We start from the raw sequence: 15,471 nt of genomic DNA, 5'->3' as shown, positions 1-15,471 counted from the left end.
TACATAAGTTCATGGGCGCCCACAAGATTTTCATTTCTGCAATGGATACTTTTATAAATAATATGTTAAGTTACTTTGAGAATACTTTCAAAATTACTGATGTAATAAAAATTAAATTAAATACAATTTTAAATTTTTTTATTTAATGTTTTTTTCTTAGGGGATGCATATTAATATCACCTTTTAAAAAAATATGTTTACCCTCCCCCATAATACCATAAAAGTCAGACCAGCCTTCTAAAATAGCATCACTTTTCAGCCTTTACCATCCTCCCTACCCAAACTGAAATTTCCTTTTTCTATTAAAAACACTACTGATCACTATTTTATACTGAAATTTTAGCAAATCTAGATCAAGATAAATTTTAATTATACTTTATAAAAAAAAAGTCTTTTAAAGATGTGAAATAATCACACATGGTAAGCAACACTCACTACAACACTCACTTCCCCAGCAGCCCCCCCCCCCCCCCCCCAATGATAACCCATTAAAAGCTACTAATTAGCAGTTAAGTACTTTCAGGGGTTATATAACACCCTTCTAGACCTATTGTGTGGGCGCCCATGCATATATAATTACATGAGAGGTAAATCCTTGTACAATTTTTATAAATTTTAGCAGCAGCATTAGAAAAATAATGTTATACAATTTTTGTTGTCTCTCCAAAGTTGGTAGGCAATAAGGAATAGGAAAATTGAGATTAATATAAACCATATAATGACAGAGCCAGATGAGATTAGTCTCCAAAAGATTTAGTACAACACATTAAAAATATGCAGAAAACAGGAGGTCAAAGGTTTTCTGTTTTTACAAAGTAGAGAGTGTAAATATTGTAGGATTTTAAACTGAAGAGTAAGCTATTGAGCATGATAAGAATAAAACTATACCAAGTTTTGTATATTATGAATTTTTATAGCTATACATTTTATGTTTTTGGTTGCACCACAAAAGATGCAGAAATAGGTGGATAATTTATTTTCTGGGATTTTTCCAGCTAGGTGGTTTAAATACCTAAGCTTGTCATATGGGTAAATCTAATTGTCATGCGTGAATTAACTTGCTGGATTTTGTTTTTGAACTTCTAGTTTTTAAAAGAACAGCCAGAGGTGTATATTCAAATACTAATCTGAGATTTAAAATAAGTTTAAAATAGAATTTTAAAACCTCAGTAATCAAATGTCGTCAGTAGAAATGATTAAACGAGATGTTAAAACATTTAAAATAATTTATCCTATGCTACAGACATTTGTTTCGAATACATTCGATTATGCCAATATCTGAGTAGATTTTCATCTTTGACTTTGAGTAAAAAAACGTATCTAGCTTTAAAAACATAAGCACAATGAGTGGGCGTAGTGAAGTGATGTTTCTGCAGTAACCTGGTTACATAGTTCATCAAAGGGTTTAAGAAAAAATAACTATAATGAAAACATCAATGCTACATGACATCAAATGTGTGAATGACATGAATGAAAAAAATCTCACCTGTGGGTGTTTTCACCTGCGGAGCCTCAGAGTCAATCTGTAAGGTCGCGTTAGGCCCAACTCTAGTGAACCTGACCACGTGGTAGCGGCCGTCGTTCACCTTCTGATAAAAATTGCCCAATGGGTGGTTGATTGTCCCCATGTTGTAGATCAGATATACATTACCATTTATCTGAACAAAAGCAATAATAATCAATTAACAAAAACAATTTAAAACTTTTTTAGCTAAATAATTTCTCAACACTTAAGCATAAAAATATAACGGATAATAAACTGTTACACATTCATTCTTTTAATATTTTGCATTGAGGCAAAATAATATTTTCAGGGTAAAACTGTAACGCTAGATATTTTGGTTATTTTCTAATGAGGAAAAGATAACAACATTTTTATACTTAACATATTCAAGATCTTTAACAACAAGAAAACAAGTTTTATGATTTAAAACAATAAACTATACATATGTAGTATATTTTCTAGTTTGAAAAAGGATATATTTTCATTTCTAAATATTTTAATAAAAATTACCAATTCCAACTGAATAAAGTCATTGAAGTTGCGACTATCCATCCTAATCAAAACTGCCTCATCCTGGAATGTTTGAAAGCCAAAGGCAATATTTTCAAAATTGGTTGAAGGTTGCTCCCCTTCAGGATGTGTGAATGTTATCAACCCTGGGCCAGGTCCGAACTTGAAAGATACACTTTCTGTTACAGGAAAATAGTAAAATTAACAATTTTTATATAGGCCTACACTTTCTGTTGCAGTAAAATTAACAGTTTTTATACTAGCCTAAACTTTCTGCTATGGTAAAATTAACATGTTATTATACAGGATTAGACAATTTGTTACAGTAAGATAAGTATATTATTATAAAGGCCTTAACTTCCTGTTACATAAGAAGTCAATATTTCATCATTCAAGCCTAAACTTACATTTTAAATTTAAACAATGTAAAAAAAAGAATATTTTTTATAGAGACCTGAACATTCTAAACAAATTTGTTTTAATGTTTAAATACTAAAAATGATTAAAAAACTATTTTGATTATTTGTGTGTATCATATGAGGTTATTATGTAGCAGTGGACTCTTGTTTCAACCTGCTTTTCTTTCAGGATTTGCTGCTATTGCCCTTGTCCAAACTAAGAACAAACTACAAGACAGCTGTTGTTTGGTTTAGGAGTTTTGATTGGTTGATGTACCTTGTTATCATCTGCCAGGGGGTTCAAACTCAGGACTTTTTAGTTTAGCAACCATTAGCTTTACTGACCCAACCACACCCAACCCCTAGTGAATGTTATGATAGAAATCAATGGATCAAATTTCAAACCTTCTTTGCACACTGGACCAGTGAAGGATGTCATATCACAATCACATCTGTAGGAGTTCCACTGTTGGACACATCGCCCATGGTTGGCACATGAGTCATTGACACATTGGTCTACTGGACCTGTGAACACATGGTTCATTAGTCTTTGACACATTGAGCTTTTGGATCTGGTTTAAAAAACTAGTATCTATACGTATTTTAAGTACACATTTTTATACAATCAAATTGATTCAATATATATATATATATATATATATATATATATATATATATATATATATATATATATATATATATATATATATATATATATATATATATATATAAAACATAATTCAAGTATTAATTGTTTTTTATATTAAGGACAAATATCAGTTATTTTTTTCAAAAGAAAGTTTTATTTTAAACAAGTAAAAATTTAAATTTAAAAATATGTCTGGTAAAAACAGGGTACATGAAATTAGATATAAAATGTAGCTTCCAAAGAATAAATTCTTTAATAACACTGTACTCACCACGACAGCCATCCCCAACACTCTCATGTATTGGGCTAGCCTCACGCAACAAATTAGGCATGTACTGATTAAAATCCAGGGACCCTAAACATCCGACAAATCCATGGCGAGATGTTATATGTTTAGGAAGCGATGGGTACATAGTTTTGCGGACACCACCCACATACAGGTGACCATCCAGGTCAAATCTTGTATTTTTTTTATTAGAGAGGTCATCTGTTATAGCTGATGATTCATCTACACGTAGCAGTTGTTTGGGGGCATCCCCTCTTAACAGGAGTACCTAGATGGAAATATCTAGTTGAAAATAAGTGCTAAGGACATATCTATATATATATATATATATATATATATATATATATATATATATATATATATATATATATATATATATATATATATACACATAAATACTCATATATACTCATATATAGGTGTAATGATGCATGTCCTCAACACTGGTTGGTGCGAGTGAATATTGGTGTGCACGCATGTTGAAAGAATGAATGATATAGTGTGATGGTGATGTTTTTGTGTAGAGACTGGTTGCTGTGTATATTGTGTGTGAGTTAGTCAAGGTGAAAGGGTGTACGTAAGTCCAGTACGAGAATAAATGTAAGAAGAGAACACCTATTTTCATCTTGTTGAATAGTCATCACCTGTGGTGTCTGGATGAATAATTGTAAAATGCTTGTCCTCGGTTACAATATCTTCATATGGTAGTGGGATTCGAATATGGTATTGAATTGGACAGCTCAAACCTCTCACATAGCTTAACAATATGTATGATTTTCCTTATTGCATGGTACTGATTAATTTTAACAGAATGATTTATCCCATGTTTTTATTTTTATTTTATAATTCACAAAAACAGGTTTTTTATTTCTGGTATGATTTTCAACCTGAAGTCACTGATCTACTGAACAAAGCACTGACCTCATGCCATTTGTTGTCATTGATTGGGTTCTTAGTGTTGGCCTTAACCCTTTGGGCGCCGTCCCCCATGTTGTAAACATAGAACAAAAACCCATCCTGCAGCTCCATGGCAAAAAAATCCTGCTCCTTGCCCCCATTGTACAAGATGAGACCGTTGCTCTCTGTGGTTTTAAATTGAAATGTCACAGTGTATTTCTCAATGGCGTGCAGCCGAGGCAAAATGGCAAAGGCATCAACAGATTTGAAGGTGACTGGGTCTCTGACCACATAATCGTCTGAGCTGAAGCGTGCGGAGGTGTTTATGTTATCAGCCGAGCCTGCTTTGGCCATCTGTGATTTACAAAAGAAAATAATTTTTTTTGCTATAGAAAAAAACATGAAAATTTAGTGAAAGAATTTATTTTGAGGTTTATGTTGTGCAACAATAAATTGGCAGGTTTTAAATGTATGTAATCTGTCTTTAAGCTGAATTTTTTTCAGTTATTACTTATCTGTAGTTTAATATTTAGTATAGTTTAGTTTAGTTTTTTTTTATTATGTAGGCTATGTTTAATCATCATCTTTTCCTGTTCATGCTCAAGACACATAAGGCAGATAAAGTAGAGTTAAACTATTTTAATGACCTCTGCATAGAGGGGGATAGTGTGGTCAGCACTATACCCAGTCGATTAGTTCCCTCAAGGACAACCCAGAGACCTGAGTCCAGGGTCTATCTTGTGCCTTTTGAATTAGTGGTCTATGTTTAATAAGACTTTCAGCCTACTAAAGAAAGTTTACATTAAGGTTATAAAAGTAGGCCCATGTTGCTTAAGTTCAATAAGAATTTAATCATTTCTGATTAAGTTAAAGAACATTTTTATTTGCTTTGAGTAAACAGGACATGAACTGTCAGTGCACCAACCTGGAAGTAATGGTTCCCGTTAAAAATGAAAGACTGCATAGACCCAATGAAACCTGAGTGGCGACCGGTGGCAGCTTCATCCTGCTGTACCATGTGACCTGTCTCCACGCTACGCATGCCTATCTCCTTGGCTTGGCCTGGTACGTCTGCTAAAAAAATAAATTAAAAAAATAAAATGGGTTAGAAATTTGAAAACAAACCAGTATCTTTTATAAAATAAATTACCTTGTCACTGGAAGTTCAAATTTGTTGCCCGTAATTTAAAAAGTGCTTAAAATGATGTATTTTTTTTTAAAAATGTATCTTTTATGGTTTATAAGTTTTAATTAACTGTAAAACAAGTATTTATAGCATACTATGTTGAGGGTAAGTTAAAGATAATAGTAAAATTCAAGAAAAAGAATCTAAAACCAAGAAAAGCATTACAAAACTAAATTTAAATATCAGACTAAAAGTACAGAGATTATTAACAATAAAATCAAGAAATGAAAAACTTTGAGGATATTAATTTTAAGTTTCACAAAATTTCTTTAGCTTAAAAATATAATATATTATGACAATACAGGAAATGGATGCACAGTATATGACACACTACTTACTGCTTTTAACACCATGCATTTAAAATACGACTGTGACAGAGAGGGAGGACAAAAGTTACATGCACATGGTTTCAACTCAAATTCAGTAAAGGTCATTCATCCTAATCTAAAGATAGATGAACTCTTGTCATATGACTGAAAAGTACTTGCAGAACAGGCAAGTTCCTGAGTAGCATGTGCAGATCATACAGGCCAACAGTTGCATGTATGGGTCAACACAAAAAGTTATAGCGTCCATATAGTGTTGTTGACTTTTGGTTCTTGCACGGAAAAATTGTGTACCTTAGTTAAGATCCACGTCAAGCTTTGCCATCAAGACACAATGTCATGTAACAGTGAGACACAGCTGCCAGGTTGATTGGCTAGACTCAGACAAACCCAACCCCCCCCCCCCCCCCCCCCACTCCCCCTAACTGTAAAAACATTAGTCTGCTTAAAATTAAAATAATTTTATTTTAGGATAGAATTATCATTTTAGAACGTATAAATAACTAAAATTAAATTATGAATGTTGAAATGTCCTAGAAAATGCGAATTTATTCAAGTGTTAAATAATTATTTACGTCTTTAATACAAAGCATTATATTATAATAAACAAGAGAAATTATCATATGTTTGTGGTTGGTCTGCAGTGCAATAAAATTAGCTTTACTTAACATTTTGCCAATAAACAAATTTTATTTGCATATTTTTTTAAAAATCATTATTTAAAAAAAAACTATATGATTAAAAAATGAGCTGAAAAATACTTTAGTTTTATTAATAGATCTTCCACTATAAAACATAAAAAGTTTCATCTGAATTCTTGGAAAGATTAAAGCATTGGATAAAGTTTTGCATATTAATAAGATAAATAAATATTACAATAAATTGTTTCTGATCTTTGAGACTTAAGTAAAAGAGCCAAAATGACTACTATTTCAAAATAAAGAGTTTATATTTGTTATTTTTCAAAATTTTAAACTGAAAGTTCGGATTGAAATACTACAAATAGCAAACAAATTTGAATCCGAATTGCATAGTTTTAAACTTGACCAGACAGGTCTTTGACAGACCAGACAGCTGACCCTGTCTTTGATTATCTACTACATTCAAGTCTAGCCATGCTAGTCATGCGGAGGTTTTGGTGCCGTAAGCAGTAACAAATAAAGAAAGCTGTACCATTGGCAGTGGTCGATGCTACGACATGACCAACCAAAATTCTTGAAGTAGCCAATGTGAAAGTGTTGCCTGGAATTTTATCTGAAATAATAGGAAGCAGTTGATTGGTTGGTGAGTTGGCTGAATATTAGTACACAGGAACAGTGGCATACCAAAACAATTTGATTGCTCCACAATAAAAGTGTTAAGTGATTTTTTAAAAAAAATTGTTAATTTGACACTGGGTGCAAAAATTTGAATATAATAGGCTAAAAAGTGAAAACATTAAAAAACGATTAACACAGTTTTACCAATACTAGAAATTAAATGTAATTTTCTAGTTTAGAAATTTAAAATTAAAATGTTTTCAAAGAAAAAGAGTTCTGCATAAAGGTAATTTAGCTAGTTAATTACCACCCAAAGATGCTTTATAAACATGCTTGGATTTTAAGAAAGTATAATAATTTTAAAATTTTGTTACATTGAAGAGATTATTTATATAAAACCTATCAAATAATCATAATTTAAATATTGATTTTTCACTTCACATAATACACATTACAAAATCAAAAGTGATAGGATAGGGAAAGCTTCAGAATATGAACAATATAAGAATATAAGGGGAAGAAAATAGAGCTCTAGAGAAGAGAAAACTTGTTTTAAAAAAAATAATAACTATACTCTGCTGACATCTTACTGTTAAATGATACTTTGATGTTAATATAACTTATGCAATATTTTTAAAAAAATTACTCATATTATAGTGGTTTTAACGTGCAAATTTTAAATATTTTCTTTATAAGTATGTATAACATTAACATGCATAGGCGTATTTATCTTTAATTTTTAAAAACTCCAATGTCATCTGATATATTTTGTATTTATAAATTTAAATTTTAGTTAATTTGTAAAAGTACATAGGCATATCATACTATTATGACACTAACTGGCATTTCTTACAGAATATTTATATTAGGCTTCAGTTTCAATACAACATTTTCATGAATTCTAACTGTTAGGCATATCAAATTCTAAGATTAAAATATAATCTAAAGATGGAAGCATGCTTTAACCCTTTATAGGCCTTGTCTAGTGATGGTTCTGCTGCCTCTGAGGCTTTCTGTTTATGTATTACAAAGTGTAAAAATCTAGGGGGAAATCTTGAAAGAGAAACAAAAAAAATGTAAACTGAGGTAACCATTAGAGTTTACAAGACTCAACAAAAGATTTTTTGAGGCCTAACTCTTCAGATTAAAAGATTATAAAATAGAAGAAAAAATAAAACAAAAAACCAAAGGTGTAAAATAAAGTAGGATGACAAAAGGATGTGTTTGAAGGATAACAACACTGGAAAGTAATTGTCTAAGGAGCTAACACATCATCATGGCAGTGAAAATAGAAAAATAAGACAGTTTATTCAGCAGCAGATTTCACTACAGCCCTAAAATAAAAGCAAGTTGTTTCTACAAGCTGTCTTGGTTTATTATATGTTACCTACAACTTAAAAGATTAGTTCTGACATGAATACATTTTTTGCTTCATTTTGTTAACCCAACTTTATATAATTATGTTTTTAATAATCGAAATTCAAAATGTGAAGATAATTTTTACTTTTTTAAAATTCTTACTCATTATTTTTCTTTAAAACAGTATATTTCTTTAATTAACGGACAAAGTTTTCTTTTAATAAACAAAAATAAATATTTTGAATATTTTTTTATTTCTTAATTTAAATATGTACTGATAAACAAGATTTTATGTTTAATTCAATTTAGTTTTTAAAAATTGAGTCTGTTAGAGTTTTCAAGATTGCATTATATTTCTAAATATGATTTTTTAAAATTTTATCAAATCATTTACTTTATCAAACTTAACAATAGAAAGGGCAAAAATATTTTTAAAATTGTTAAATTTAATTGAAAGTAAAACCTCAGGGTCAACTTTATTTACTAAATCCACTACACTACAAGAGAGTTTTAAATAAATGGCTGAGCTCTGATACAGAAACAGTGAAGTTGTATTAGGTGATTTCTACAAAAAGAAAACATGAAATATCCACACTAACTGTGACAAGGGGTTCAGTTGTGTCCAGAACAAAATTTAAAAAAAATGTAAAACCTGTAACAGGGCGGTCTTGATCTATAGATAAATCAACAGTATGCACGCGCCGCTTGATAAAAACAGTATGCCAGCGGTCATCATTCAGGGTGTTTCCTGCTGAGAGAATCTAGTAGAGAAATAGAGTAGGAATTTGTTTAAAAACTAACACACTGACGATAAGCTAAACAAATTTTAAAAATAAAAATAGCACTGTTTATGAGTTTACAAATATTTTAGTAACAGTAAATGCTCTAGCCTGCTCTAAAGTTGAAAACAGGTTATGCAAGCTTAATACTTGAATACTTAAAACTTCCATGAGCCTTCTTAGCTTCAATAAATACCCAGTAAATGTTTATAAATAATAATTAAATAATTAAACGTGGCTGGACATTGTGTAGACTAGATAATACCCATTTACTAATACTAATTTGTTTTCTATATATTGTAAATAGTCTAATTTTTGCCTATATATTAATGCAATCTAGTTATTAGTTACTTATTCTAGAAATAGCCATTATTTTTGTCATAATCTTCAATTAAATTGTGTTTAAAAACAATCTAAACAGCACACCTTTGCTCCACTCCCCACATTGACAGATAAATAAATTGTGCCTTCCTGAAGGTACAACTCCATGCCTTCGTCGTGCTGACCAGAGGTCAAGAAAAGCAGACCGGAGGGGTGCATGGTTCTAAATCTCAGTGAGATGTCTTCTGCCTGTGTCAGAGATTCTTTGTTCATGGTCACTTTCATAAACTGTGTCCCATCAAACCTTAAGGTGACAGCAGCTGTGAGATAAAAATTAGAATTGCTGTAAAGCAACAAAACAAAATTAAATTTCAAAGTGGCAAAATATAGAAAGTGTTAACTTACTTACAGAGACAGCATAAAAAAAAAGAAATTGTGGTGACATAAAGCTTTTTATTTTTTACATAAAAAAATGAAAATAACTTATAGAATAGGCCTCGATGAATATATTCTTAACTGCAATCTGCACATGATGTCAACATTTTTAACAGCTTATCAAACATATGAAAAAAAGCTTTAACTCACACTATTGTATTCCTTTTAAACTTAATGAAAAATATAAATGTCCTTTTTGTGGGGAGGGGAGGGGGGGTTGTCAAAGAGAGTGCTAGGTCACATTTTCTTAACCCCACTTCCTTATGCAGCATTTAGTGTGAAATTTATAATTGACCTATGACCCAGTCAGCACACATATATTGGCCCAATATTGGCTAAACATTGGTTACCAATATTGGCTACATCTTGGTGCAACATTGGCTTAACCTTGGCGAAACATTGGTAGTGAAACTCGGCATGATGTTGGCGCAATGTTGGCACAATATTGGCTATATCCCGGCTACATATTGGCCCAACATTGGCTAGATCTTGGCCAAATATTGGCTATATCCCGGCTACATATTGGCCCAACATTGGCTATATCCCGGCTACATATTGGCCCAATATTGGCTACATCTTGGCTCAATATTGGCTATATCTTGGCCCAATATTGTCTATATCATGGTTACATCTTGGCCCAATATTGGCTACATCTTGGCTCAATAATGGCTATATCTTGGCCCAATATTGGCTATACCTTGGCTCATCCTGTATTATATCCTGGCTACATCTTGGCCCAATAATGGCTATATCTCGGCTATACCTTGGCTCAGCCTGTATTATATCCTGGCTACATCTTGGCTCAAATTTTTATTTTTAGCATACAAAAAGATCCATTCTCATATCAGTCATAATATTTACAAAGGTAATTTCAAAATGTGAAAGAAATTTTAATCAAAATGTAGTAAAGCAGCAATACATACACAAGAACTGCTCATCTATTAAAATCTGTATTATACCATCCATTCAATTGTAAGAAAATTATAACTATACTATAAAGTATTGATTGAAAAAGAATAATTAAATTATAGTGTAGTAACTTTCATTTTGACTTTTATACAAACAAATTAAAACAAATATACAAAACATTTTCATATAATGTAACAGATGTTAAGCAGGCCTACAGTTTAAATTAAACTAATGTAAAAACTTAATTTACTGTACAAGAATACAGAAGCTGTCTTGTACTATGATACGTAAACATAACATTAAAAATAAAAAGTATAAAATATTTGTCTAACAACATTTAATTGCATAGCTCGTTTAAGTATTCTAATTAAGGTTTACATTTTAATGCTGGACCAGTCTGCCTTGTCCATAAATAACAGAACGAAAATATGTTCAGGATCTCTAGATTATAATTGTGGTTAAATAGTGTTGAAATGAATGCCATTGTGTATACAAAATGTACAATCTTTCAAAAGACAGATGGTTCGAGGGTTTATACGCATTGTGTAGAACAGGAATATCACTGCGATATTTAATAAATGTTTTTTTGTCTCGAGTATGAGGTATTTAATTATAGTAAACTGAATATATATTAATTTACTTCATTAATTAGAAATAAATATCACCAGCAGAAGTATTGTCAATACAAATGTTGCAAGCTTTTTTCAGATTGTACAGTGAAACTAAATAATGAAAGAAATTTGCAACTAATTCTTTAAAGAAAAAAATGTCAATTGTATATTTCATTTAGGGCATTAAATCTACACTAAACATACATACAATGCCAACTTAAATTATTATATTATTACAAAAGGAAACAATTTATTAATTTAAAATCAGCATTGTTCTTAGACTATTTTGGTAAGAGCATCTTTTCTTTTCGTTAAGCACTTAAATGCAATATGTATTAAACTGTTAACCTGATCCATCTGATCAAATTTTTTTTTTTAAATCTGATCTAAAATTATTACGAAAATCACTGTTGTCCTCATTCTTGTGGACCCTTGTGGAGCTGAGAGACACAACCACACCTCTCTATTTTTATACTTGGTTTTAGGAGATTCCCCAAAGTTGTGTCCATAACACTCTGCCTGCTTGTGTTTTGTTGGTTTCTGATATTTTCCATGTTTGTTTTGGATAACAAACTTTCTCTTTCCTTTGGGATTCAAATCCAATAAAAGCCTGGTTGTTGATTTGTGCAAGGTATGTCATAATCCATCCACATTCTAAAAAAGAAAAGTTACACACTAAAAGTCATTTATGAAATAATTACAACCATACACTGCTCATTTTGCACTAAATTTATTATGTTTATTTTATTTTGCACTGCACTGAACATACAACAAGAAGCCCCTAACATCATGTTTGCTACCTTGTAACGATATATTATATAGGTATAAAGACTGGTGGTCTGGGGTGTTCATGCTACCCAGGTAACACTTATACTGCATATATATATATATATATATATATATATATATATATATATATATATATATATATATATATATATATATATATATATATATATATATATATATATATATATAAACAAAAGTGAAAAAAAAAAGACCTGGTAATAAAAAAAATAATAGTATGTAGGCCTATATAAATATTATAAACCCCTTACCCTATGTCTCTGAGCTAAGAAGGTGCCAGACAACTTTTGAGCAATTTCATCAACTTTATCAATTCAGTAATTGAACGATTAGACCCTTCAGAGTGACCCAGAAGTAATGCTTGTGGTCTGAAATTATTTTACTAATATCAGTAAAGGCATTAACTACACATGCTGATCAATACATGCAAGCAAAAATTACTAAATGAAAATTATTATTCACTTTGAAACAATGTAAACTTACAGTTGTTAAGTGTTAAGAACATTTAGTCATTTTCTGGTGTAGCCAGTATTTGGTGAAGTATCAAGCAGTGGGGACCTTATAATTTATTAAAAGATTGATATATCTCCAGTGGGCTGATTGATACACACAACACCTGGAGACCTGAAAATAAATGGCATTCTTAGTTATTAAATATAATAATAAAATGAGTGAGTGATACAATAAATGATAGCCAGATTAGATACTAATTTTTAAGTATCTCTGTTTATTTGATCTCTGTATATAAAGGATTGTGTAGTCAACACTATATCTAGCCACCTTTTTTATTTCATAGTCTTAAATTGGGTATATATCAGACTTAGGTGAACTGATGAATGTACTACTAACTTGGCTTTATGTTTAGCAATAGTGTCCTCAACCATTTGCCTACTCTGTCCTCTATATGATAATATGAGTAGTGTTGATCATTAAGTATGGCTTACTAATAGTACCATCTTATCGCTGTTGGTCATGAAATTAAGTGTTGCTCTGAGGTCTCCACACTACTATTTACACAACTTACATCTTATTCATCAAAACATGCATTAGACTGGAATCCCCAGGGAAAAAGGAGGGTGGGCCGGCCAAGGAAAACATGGAAGAGAACGGTTGAGGAGGAGGCGAAAACAGCTGGGCTCTCATGGGCACAGATTAGAGGAGCAGCCCAAAACCAAGTCCGCTGGAGATGTGTGGTTGTAGCCCTTTGCTCCCCAGGGGCCACAAAGGAGTGATGATGATGACATCTTATTCTCCCATAGGGACCTGTAACAGTAATAGAAATTTGAATGACAATCTTGAATCAATTTAGAATTCTAGTTGACTATTTTTTTTCAAAATTAATACCTATCAAAATACACTGTTTAACATGTAGAAATTTGTTCTATAATTGTGTCTACTGTTCCTCTCTCTCTCTCTCTCTCTCTCTCTCTCTCTCTCTCTCTCTCTCTCTGAATTAATTAATAAAGACAGTTTCAAATCCTTACACAAATAGGCCTAGAACAATAAAATTAAGTTTTTAAAAAAGTTAAAGTGAATGATTATTTATTAATTTATAAACATTTAAGCCCCCCCCCCTTTCCCTGTGCGTGATAATTATACCTAAAGTTGAAAACCAATAAATACATCGATCTATCAATAATCAATATAACCCCAAGCCCAAACGTACTTGCATACTTTTCAATACAAAAAAAAGTGCTGTCAAAATTAACCGCCCTCTGATTACGATTTTTAGTTATTTAGTATTATTAGAATCTAGATCTATCTAGATCTATCATAAAGGAGATTATTGTAAAATGTAATTATAGCCTAATGCCAAAATAAACAGAATATAGACTCTAGTATTATTAATAAATATATAGATCTAGACTAGATCTAGGCTCATTTTATTACCTCAAATAAACTACCTTTTATAACTTTTATTTGATGACTTAGGCCCATAAAGTTAAAGTTTCCAACAAAAAAATACGAGTTTTCCAGATTCTGCATAAATACAGTTATACTACTTCTCACTGTTGAACTAAAATGGCTACAGTGGGCCTACCTGTTTTACTGTGACTGGATACAAAGTCTTTTGTTAAGAAAAATGGCGCAGGACCGGGATGCTGGCTTGTGAACAATAGGAAGGAATGTGAACAAAGGTACAATGGGCGACAGGGGGCCGGTGGCAGTAGCGCACACAATTTTAAAAAGATTAACAAAATGTTTAACACATGCAACGTAGTCTGTTATTGATGCTATGTTTACATTAGAGCATAATATTAAAAGATAAATTAATTTTAGTTAACATATATTAAGTTTAACAAGCATATTTAACTAAAATTTCTGCAGTGAATCCATAAATCAGTGTAATCTTGGCAGCCAAGGTAAAAACGGTTAAATATCAAGGTATCAAGGGATGCAAGCATGTACAAATCTTGGCTGTACCCTGGCGTAAGCTTGTCCAATGTTTGGCCATGATTACAACATTGGGCCAAGGTTGGGCCGACCCTGGTATTACATACTGTGTTAGCTGGGGACAGCCTATTATGGATGACTTTTGGCATCACTAATGAATGATTTCTTATGCATTATTAAAAAAAAATAACTGCCAAAGACTTTCCACATCAATTATTTTCTAAATTTGTCCTACCTTTTCATAGTTCACCCCATTTAGAAAAAAAAAAGTGGTACCTCACAAGATACCATTTGGGGATCCCTGATCTAACTCACCAGTTTGGCAGACACTGCCAACAAAGCCAGTGGCCCTACAGTCACAAGTGAATCTGTTCCAGCCTTCTATGCATGTGCCCTGGTGGCTACATGGGTAACTACTGCATTGGGGCTCTGTCTGCAACATTCAAAGAAATCATCTCTACAAGTTGGCAACTTAAAAAGTAGGAATACATGTAAAGTTGCATTGCAAAAAAAGAAAAAAAATACACACAAAAAAGAATCAAACTAAGAATTTATTACTTAAAGTTTTTGCTTCTAATAGTTTTATTGTTTGACATATTTTGTTTTGTTTCTTAATGTTTTTGTTAATGATTTTGGTTTCCCATACATTTTTCTTTTTAAACCTAAAGAAACCTCTTTTGTTTTACAAAACAATAGATAAAGATGTTCATATCAGCAATATTATAAATGCTTTCGCGATACAAAGCATTTTTTCAAAGTAGTTTAGAATCTTTAAAAATTAAGCAAAAAATGTTTATGGGTCATTTAAAATTAGCTTAGTCTAGAAAAGAAGTTACAGCGC

At 31.4% G+C, this 15,471-nt stretch overlaps 1 protein-coding gene and 1 long non-coding RNA gene across 4 annotated transcripts in view; both read right to left on the bottom strand.

Annotated features, from left to right (window-relative positions):
• Positions 1–15,471, bottom strand: part of LOC131932591 (neurexin-3b) — a gene marked incomplete at its 5' end in the record, with an annotated part of 41,712 nt that overhangs the window by 16,246 nt on the left and 9,995 nt on the right. The window contains 10 exon segments of the mRNA XM_059289521.1: positions 1,487–1,658; positions 2,015–2,193; positions 2,818–2,937; positions 3,333–3,615; positions 4,269–4,598; positions 5,170–5,318; positions 6,930–7,010; positions 9,027–9,135; positions 9,580–9,794; positions 14,946–15,063. Of these exon segments, the coding sequence (XP_059145504.1) occupies positions 1,487–1,658; positions 2,015–2,193; positions 2,818–2,937; positions 3,333–3,615; positions 4,269–4,598; positions 5,170–5,318; positions 6,930–7,010; positions 9,027–9,135; positions 9,580–9,794; positions 14,946–15,063 (1,756 nt within the window).
• On the bottom strand, positions 10,944–14,358 carry LOC131932592 (uncharacterized). 3 transcript variants are annotated; one of them, XR_009384632.1, is made up of 5 exons: positions 14,278–14,358; positions 13,086–13,499; positions 12,720–12,860; positions 12,488–12,604; positions 10,944–12,083 (listed from the first exon to the last, which is right to left on the bottom strand). It is a non-coding gene; the product is annotated as an uncharacterized LOC131932592 (long non-coding RNA). The 3 variants fall into 3 exon arrangements; XR_009384633.1 differs by lacking the exon at positions 13,086–13,499 and having other exon boundaries at positions 14,278–14,344; XR_009384631.1 differs by lacking the exon at positions 14,278–14,358 and having other exon boundaries at positions 13,261–13,795.

The sequence above is a fragment of the Physella acuta genome, unplaced genomic scaffold, assembly GCF_028476545.2.
Source record: "Physella acuta isolate Inbredline_101_S28 unplaced genomic scaffold, ASM2847654v3 ptg002226l, whole genome shotgun sequence".
Lineage (NCBI taxonomy): Eukaryota > Metazoa > Mollusca > Gastropoda > Physidae > Physella > Physella acuta.
The sequence above is the reverse complement of the archived record's forward strand: the minus strand, read 5'-3'. Positions and strand labels throughout refer to the sequence as shown.